A 9,458-nucleotide genomic window follows, 5' to 3' on the forward strand; every position below is an offset into this window, starting at 1 on the left:
AGTTAGGAGGATTAGGAACGAGGTCTCAATATCATGGGCGAAGCACGTGTAGATAGCACTGAAGACCTTGAGTGATCATATGTTGGTGGAGCTTGATGAAGTTGTTCTATGGAAATTGTGGGTGTTAGGAGAGGAAGACGATTGATTAGATAAATAGTGGTATGGAGTGCATCGACCACAGGTATTGAGAGAAGGTGAGCTTCAATGAGTATGAGCTGAGGTTTCAAAGATGTGGTCTGTTTGCGCTCAGCCCCATTTTGGAGGGTGTTTCGAAATGGTGTTTGATGAGAATGCCACAAATATTTAGAAAATATTTGAATAAGTGATTGATGAATTCACCGCCCCGTCCGTGCGAAGGGTTCGAATGGTGGCATTAATATGAATCAACCATTATTTTAAATGCAATAATTTTATGATTGCTTCTGATTTTTGAGTTTAGAATAGACCTGTGTAAACTTATTATAACATCAGAATGAAATATAGAATAGTGAAGGCTAGTACTTGAGGGGTAGGGGATGGACCCAATGTCGAATGTATAAGAGCAAATTTTTTCATTACTCTTGATAAAATTTATCTAAATGGAGACGATGCTTTTAGTAGCTGTGGATTCTAATGTAGAGTTGTTAGTTAAGTGATTAGGTGTTAGATAGACATGTGCCAAGTCTTCAATGCCATAGGTTGGTAGCATTGCTGAATAAAGTGAGATTGAGTTGTGTAGATGACGAGGATGTTGAGGATGTTGCCAGTGGAATGTTAAGAGGATAAAAACCATAACACCCGCGAGTAGAGCGTCGGTCTTCTGGTCGTTGGTTATAATCCATTTGAGTAGAATGAATATCACAGTTATCTTATAGTTGTGAGGATCGTGAACAAGAAGAGATTGAATGAAAGATGGAATATGGTTGGTTGAGTAGTTGAAGACTACTTGTCGGTATAGGAAAGTCCTTACAAGTATGTTGAATGGGCATCTATTGTCAGTTTCCAGCGTGACTTGTTGGAAACAATATTACTTGGAGATTGAAGGGCAATGGAATCGAATGTGAGATGGGAAATGCTCCACTATCAAATACCAATAGGTGAGGTTGAGAGCTTGCTGGGGAAAATGAGGTGACACATGTTCAGTAGGTATATGGGGTCATGTATGTACCAAACATTGACTGTTGAATGACCTTGTTTCCACAAATCTCGCAGATAATATTGGTTTCATGGATTTGCCCTTGGTTTGGAGACGCTGGAACTGAGTTGGTATTGAGGAGAGCAGTGGGTTCCGAGAGACTAGTTGAACCAACGACACGTCGCGGAAGCCGCGAGAGAGAATGATTAATTAAGATGTAGACGAGCCTGGTTTCGGCCTCACCTAGACTGCCTCTTCATTGCACAAGAGTGTGTAAAAGATCACCAGTGTGAGTAGTTGCAGTTTGTCTTATTGCAGTTTTGAAGCCGGTAAGTGGTTGATAACCCATTTAATATGTAGTTATGACCTCTTCGAATAGAGGGTCCGCACGGTCACCAAGGAGAGTCGCCTTAAAATTTGATATCCCAAAAGATATTTGCCAATCGCCTGGCTCATTCTAGTTAGTGTTGAAGCTCATTCCTTGAAGCTGCGGATTTGTCCCTGGCTCCGCAGTGGTTCGTTGGTGACGTCCCGATGTGTGGATGTCTGTACGCTAGGATCTACAAAGGGAATGCATTGGGCAGCTCCAGCCGCTGCGAGATTCTGAGTTGCAAGCCAAGTGACAGTTCTGATCCTTAGCACCTCAGGTGTTAGTCAATGACAGCATTAGGCTCGTCTCGCGCAACGCCCCACAGTGCAATCGGATCTCTTTGCATCCGGGCATCGCATGAACCATGAAAAAAACTTTCAATAACCTTGGCTTAGGTACAGAAGTTATGACCTGTGATTTCAGGTAGGGTAGTGTACAGTAGAGGAGAAAATTCATTCTTAAATATAGCCATGCAACGCAATTTCAGCTGAGCCTCTGGTTGTTAGTCAATCCGGAGACAGCGTCAGTTATTGTTGTTGACTTGTATCAGTGGGGGAGTCATTTTGATGGATGCCTATTCACCATTGTTGTAGAGGATTCTTATAATAATGACCTATAGCTCTGATCACATAAAGAGTAGGCAATTACAAACATATGCCAAGTAACGAAAAGCAAGTAAACCGATACAAGAATTAAGAGTTGTGTGCTCAGTGAGTATATTTTGGTATACTTATAGCTTCCATGAGAGAATTATATTATATACTTCATTAATAACAACTTGTTATATATGAGACTGTTTATATATTGCTGAGCAAGTCTGCAATGTGCAAGTGTTATTGTGGAGTGTTGGGCCAGTGCTTTCGGTTATATTGTTGCTGTTACAAGTCTCGAGCTTCAGCTCATTAGCTTGACAATGAGCTCGTCGAGCTGGCTTGACGTGGGTTCGAAGCTTCCGTTTGCGTCCGCGTACAACCTCACCTTTTGTGATTCGCTTCGCTTCTGAGCCCGGCCTTTTCATCTCCAACTTGTCACAACTTCATGATCTCTATTGTAGATTACAGATTGTCTTTCATTTTAAACTCAAAGACACATAAGATGCCTGTGAAAATTAACAATGAATATCAGAAAGATATAAGATTGTTTTTTTCCTAGAATTGCATGTGAACAATTTATACATGTATCAAAGCCTCATATCAAGATCCTTACCATTTTCTTTGAAAACTAGTAAATCGTAATGACCATAGTACTAGCACAAAATACTTACAGCTGAAAAATCAATACAGAATGAAGAGCAATAATATGCATAATCATGATAAGAATACATGCTATCACTGTCTATATTGATTATCTATCTCAATTTTCCATCTATACGTTCTGACATCTCAATCCTTAACATCTCAGGTCATTAGTATGCAGTATAACATCAATTAATTACTCTGCAGTTAATAATACTATAGTAATATATAGTATACTAGTTATATCTATTTATATAATTTCATCGGCTACAGCGCCATAAGCTCTCCGCTTACGGATCAACGCCAATTTCATATTTTTCAAATAAATTTTTTTCACATATTTGAGTTCTTACACGCCTACCTCGTCTGAGCCCGCCCCACGATTCTGCTTTGCACCTATGTCCGAGCTTATCACACGGTTCCATCCACATTCAGCATGTATACATTTAGATGATTTTTATCACTCTATATGAGAAATTGCTAACTCAATTTTATGACAAAAATTTACTTTTTTCACCGACTTTGAAATTACTATAAAAAACACTTTTAAAAAAGGGTGGACAACGCATAAAATCAAAATGTTAACCTCACATGAGATACACTTGAAGGAAATGTGTCTTAAGCTTGGTTTGTGACAACTTTCTCATATATTTATATTTCAAATCGCAATCATAATTTCTTTTAGTTACTGATTTCTCATTGTTTTTTTTTTTTTAATTTTTGTGACAAAAAATGTTTTTAACAATCAAAGCTTTTAAATTACATTCTTCAAAGCAACTTCACAGCCGATTTTATAAAACATTACAACCATCTCAAAAATACTCTTGATCTTCAACAAATTATAATTGTCAAACACTTCTTAAGTTATGTTCATTTCTATACTGCTTAAATTAGAATAGATTAATTCGGATTAACACATTTTTATTTCTCGCAAAACTAAACATCATGAAATAAAGAGTGACACTACCATAACAAACAAACTTCACCAAGACGTTATTATTATTTTAGATCTGGAATGAATTTGATTGTAAATTTAAACACATCGCATATACAATGCCTCAAATTTAAGACCTCTTCGATGATAGCCTAAGCTCCTAACCTTTTTTTTTTGGGACGTTTGAGCCAAGGACAACTCACACACATGCAAGACTCAAATTCAAACCCTCTTGATTAGTAGCCAAAAGTCTAAACCAACCGACCAAGTTGAGTTGCATCCCAAGCTCCTAACCACGTGCAAAGAATCATTTCCTCATATTTATGTCAATCATACATGTCCTACCCACAAGTAGGATTGATAGCAATCGACAAAAATAGAGCTGTTAAGCTTCCACATAAAGAACTGTTCCTGACATGCTGTTTTTTCAGAAAATAAAGCTGTATTCAGATGGAGAAATTTGAACTTTACATCATAGATTCTCCTGAGTCAGGTTTTGCCATTCCAAAGAATTTTTTTTTCAATCAGACAAATTTCAACACATAACAAATCCCAAAAGACAAAAAGGAGAGGCTATCCATACTTCAACTGGAAAGAGTGAAGTCGGCAGCAAAAGAATGCAGTCATCATTAGAATGCAATAATCGCCCTCGAATAAAGGCTTGGGTCTCCAAGAATAATTGCAGCTTTCTTCATTCTGCTTTTGGTTTTATTCTCTTCACTCTTGAGTACAAGAAAACTCCTGCTAATGCCACAGCAGTTCCTGAAAATGGAGTGACCAAAAGTTTAAACGAGGAGAATCTATGAAAGAATAATGTAGAAGCAAATTAGAAGGTGGAATTAAGGATCCAATTCATCATTTGAGACATTCGTTTTTGTTCTATGTTAAGTGAAATGTTTTTAGAATGTATCAAATAAGGAGTTACAATCAACACCGGCAAAATGAATGAATTATTACTTGTGGAGACCGGATACAGAGAATCGTCTGGTTTGTCTCTGTGAACAGTAAAAGCGCACACCACTAGGCAAAAGGAAAACGGAATTTTTTTTTCCCACATAGCAAAAATGTGTTTTTAAGTACAAAAATGCTAGTAATTTTCTTTAAAGCTGAGAATGGCACTGCCACATTTGATTGCTACAAGCAAGAGTGGCATTCTTCAATGAAAAAACCAACGGCACTTGCTGCCTTCTCAGGATGAGGCATATAAGGGCCAAATCTCGTCTATTAAGACAACAGATATCGGAAGGCAAATATGAATTGGTACGAGGGGCTGTCATTGTTGTAGGTGGGGTTGAGAAATACTTTATTTTACTCTCATCTTCTCTGTAAATATAAACATGGAAGAAATTTAATGTTACAAAAAACTTCATGGCAGCAGACGTTGATGTTATTTATTTAAAATCTGTTGTCTAGGACACTCCCGCTCAGTTACTTGTCACAGCAAATTAAGGTGTATTATACATTCAAAGATAAGAAAAAGAACTCAGAAAGAGAAGTTTTTACCAAGGGAATTAATAGCTGACACAGGAGTCTTGAAGAAGATAACCGATGATACAATGACCACCACACGCTTCACAGAGTTGCTTACTGAATGGGTAACCGGTGATACTCTGGCCAATATCATGTATGAGACCTGCCAGTTGTATGGTTTGAGAATTAGTACAGTGGAAAATATTTGTAGGAATTGATGAATAAAAAACAAAAACTGATAACAAAACTATAACTGAACTAAAATGGGCAAGTTTAATATGCCCGTGTATAATGATTGAGCAAATTTCAAATGCCATCTTTCTTGAAAGTAAGATTTAAGAAAAAGAAAAATTTCACAATTTGCAATATAATGTTTGTGTAATTGCAGGCTAACATTTCAACAACTTCAAATCTCTTAAAAGCATGATCAAATTAGAATTGGGCATATTTATACTGAGACTTGTCATGAAGTAAAGCACGAGGATTGAAACAATTTTGAAATGGATTTCGAGCAAAACCCGAATAGCAATCGAAACAATTTGGCGCCTATAAATTTTGATTTGAGCAGGGTCAAACTGATTGGGAAGTAAGATATGAATTTAAGACTGGTTGGACTCAATTTTTTGAGGTTGCCCTAACTCTGTTAAACATGATTGGTTGAATTCCTAACTAAGGTGTATGCAAAAACTGGACTTTCAGATCTCCATCGGAAACAATGCATGAACCTTTCTTTATCCCTGAAATTTGAATCTGTTTTGTCCATAAATATTATAAAAGAGAAGGATTTCTAGTGCCTTTCTTTATAATTCAGAAACCAATGAGGAGACGCAGATGCCTTAACCTCCATAAAAACCGAATTTTCTACATCATTTGATTGGAAACGATGCACGAAAGCCAAATAAATGATCGTTACAGTGAAATTAATTTGAGAAGCTAAGAGAAAAAGCATTTTACCTGCTGATAAGCATGAAAACAGAGTCCAGAAAGAAAACATCTAGCATAAAACTCTCTTAAACTCAAACCCTGTGAAATGAACAAGGACAAATAAAGAACTATTTAGAATTATTAAAAATAAGAAGAAAGAAAATTGAAAACATTTGTGCACCTGATACTCACAGAAGATTGCAAATAAGACGGGGTGAACTTGATACCTTCAACAAATAGAGTTATAGGCACTGTAAATAAAAAAGACATAATTGTTATGATGGAGAACAATGTTATGTTGTCCAGAGTTTCCTGCAAAAAAACATTTTCAATGTCAGGAATCAGCTTTAGAAACCAAATAATAATTGTCAGGAAGTAAAAAAATATATATTTGCAAAGCATAATAACTATAAACACTAGATAACTCCAAACTAATCCTCAGTGGCAGCAATACTTCCGATAGCCATCTTAAAAATTGAGTGGTTTCAGTTAAACTACTGATTTTCCTTAGAGAATGCGCGAAAATGATAAATAACCCAAAATTCTACGGCAAAATCTCCCAGACTGGCCTTATTTGACGATCCCACACTATGCCTTTCACATGGCCAGTTCTCAAAACAAGCCAGAATCAAAGAGTTCAATGCATGCAATCTCCATGCAGTAAGATTAACTGGATTGAAGCAGAGCTTCTTCAAATAATTTTACAATGTTGTATCCTTCAGAGACCTTTTTAACAAGGTAAAAGTGGAGTTCGCTCTTCCCGTGACATTAGTAACTAGGAATTCTTAGTATCTATGTCTCAAACCCTTGAAAAGTTGCCAAGTCAACCTCCTGAAGGTTCACCATGCCATACTTGTTCAAAATTTGTTCAGTGATTTCATCAACAAATTAGAAGCTCCATCCGTATTAGTTAAATACCTCTTCTCTTCTTGCTCCTTTTATGAAATTTAGAAATTACTCTCTACATCTTGTTCAACATACATATACTTTTCTCATGCCGAAAACCCTAGTTTTCCTTGTACAATTTGCTATTAATCATCAGAACATTAAATAAAAGAAATGCTATCAGTACTGCACATTTTTGTAATGGAAATGATTTCATCAAGTAATAAGACAGTAACAACCAGTTGTATCATACTGTAAGCACCTCAGCAAACATAATCTATTCCGCATCTGAATTACCTCTTTTTCAGCCATGAGTTTCTTGCTGAGAACATTCCGGGATTGATTGGTAACATTAGAAGCCATCGCACTCCAAAATCCAATCCTATTTCAAAATTTGAATAATCATTAATTGTTTTCCAATATGTAAATTAAAAAAGGGGTTCTCATAAACTCAATAAAAGCATTTTGTTTTTTCCGGCATTAGAAGCAGCAGTGATCTTATAATGTTCTGATAATATTAGTTAACTGGAAGTTTCAATTCGATGTACCAACCAATTAAAAGATGCTTCAGTGAGGGATGCCAGTGCAACACCACTAACAATTGGCACGAGAGAAGATATAATCCAAATAGTAGGTAACTGCATGAATATTTAAACAAAAAATTAGTTCTTCTCGGAAACATGCAGGCAGATCAAGAAGAATAGATTGCTCACTCATGTTTCATATATTGAAATGCTTTGATGGCACATTGTCAACATTATCATGGATACAATTTACTAAGGTTCATTTGGGTACTTGAAGATGGAAAATATGTTTTAGAAAACAATAATTTTGTTTTCACTGATTTTGCATTTGAAAATGAAATCATTACCTTTGAGAAAGTTTTGACGAAGTTAATGGAGTTCAACATCAATGTTGGTTTCTAAAAGTATCCAACCAAACCATGGATTTAATAAAGTTCACTGCTTTCAAAATGTGCTTTATACTAAGCGACTAAGGCTTCGTTTGGTACAACTTTCGTACTGCTTCATAAAATAGTTTTTTAGTATAAAATTTTCTAATTCAATATATTTTTTTTATTAGAAAGTTGTTTTAGAAAGCAACAAAAAATTGTCCCCAATGAAGCCTAAATGATCCGTTGGAGAAGCAAAATTCATAAGGGATGTAATAGCATCACACAGCTTAAAATATGAGGAATTCAGAAGCATTTTAAAAATAATTTTCACCCTTTTGTTTCAAATGCTGTTGTCCATTAAAAAAATGTTATTATCCGTTGATTGGTGTAAGGAAAAGCTATGAAGTAGAACAATACCTCTCCTAGGAACAAGGCAGAGAACAGAACCGAGAAAAAGGGTTCCATAGCTTTAATTGTATGCGTGAAAGAAACAGCAACCTTCCCCAGACTCAAGTTAGTAAGAAGATTGCCAAGTGTGTGGACAATAGCCAATGGAAGAATTGTTGCAAGCTGTTAAAATCATCCTCAAAGACTTAAATATTTTTCAGCAGTGATTTCATTAACTTTAGGTGCATGGAAAAGATTCAGGTAAAATAATGCAAATACCAGCGAAGTAGATATCTTAGGTCTTTTATTAACGTTAGTGCTCCACATGATGAATATTACGATGCTCCCAAAGGCAAACTGAAATGCAGAGATGGTCATTGGGAAAGGATAGACCTCCAGGATCTGTAAACATGCCCAATTCACGCACAGGTCAATTATTCTATGATCTAACTACCAATTAACAATGGTAAAGGCATATAACGACCTAAAAGAAACATGTCAGGAAAAAAACAAAAAGATGAACGCAGTTACTGAAAATTCAATCTAGCGAGCATTAAAATGAACAACACAAATCTTTCAAATAGGTTTTTTCAACAAGCACTTCACTGATTAAAAAACAGGAAAAAGGGCAAAAGGAGATGATATTACTCGCAAAAAGTAGGGTAGGACATGCTATCAGCTATAATTGTGGTTAAGTGCGGTGGATTCACTCATTGGTTAAAAAATATTAATGAAAAGTCATTCTATGACAAAAAGGGAACGACTGAATTTATTGAGAAAAACAAAGTAGCCACCCAGGCTCCTAAGTCAATCACTACATATACTGCTATGATTTGTTTTTAGTTGATCTCATAAAATTAGATTTAAGTTGGTTTTCTTCAATCTGGTTTACAATAACCTAAAACAGCAAAGAACTTTCATAGGCCATAAATTTAAGACCGAATTTCATTTCCAAACAAATAGTTTAGGACACATACAACATAAACTACTCAACATGTAAAAGCTTTTCCAGATCCTAAAAACTAAACTAACCAAACCAATTCGCTTATACAAAGTATACTAATTGAACTCTAACCGAAAGGAATCAATTCTTCTATCATTAATGCTTGGTTTTCCAGTTTGGTAGTGTTCCATGCTAAAACACTCACAACGTTAGATTAAGAGAGTTTAACGCCTTAGCATTTGTAAGAAAATATGGTATACATACAAATGAGAGAGAAATTGTAAGAGAAAATATAAGTTTT

General features: G+C 35.7%; 1 protein-coding gene across 1 annotated transcript; it reads right to left on the reverse strand.

Annotated features, from left to right (window-relative positions):
* Positions 1-4,010: 4,010 nt before the first annotated feature.
* On the reverse strand, positions 4,011-8,616 carry LOC110092972 (phosphoenolpyruvate/phosphate translocator 2, chloroplastic; the record flags this gene model as incomplete). Its single annotated transcript, XM_020817694.2, is given in 8 exon segments — positions 4,011-4,415; positions 5,157-5,286; positions 6,078-6,146; positions 6,240-6,359; positions 7,230-7,314; positions 7,485-7,570; positions 8,245-8,397; positions 8,494-8,616. Coding segments are annotated over 8 exon segments (837 nt in total), but the record flags the coding sequence as incomplete, so codon positions are not given.
* Positions 8,617-9,458: the final 842 nt, after the last annotated feature.

Source organism: Dendrobium catenatum, unplaced genomic scaffold, assembly GCF_001605985.2.
Source record: "Dendrobium catenatum unplaced genomic scaffold, ASM160598v2 original_scaffold_161204, whole genome shotgun sequence".
In the NCBI taxonomy this organism is placed as follows: Eukaryota; Viridiplantae; Streptophyta; class Magnoliopsida; order Asparagales; family Orchidaceae; genus Dendrobium; species Dendrobium catenatum.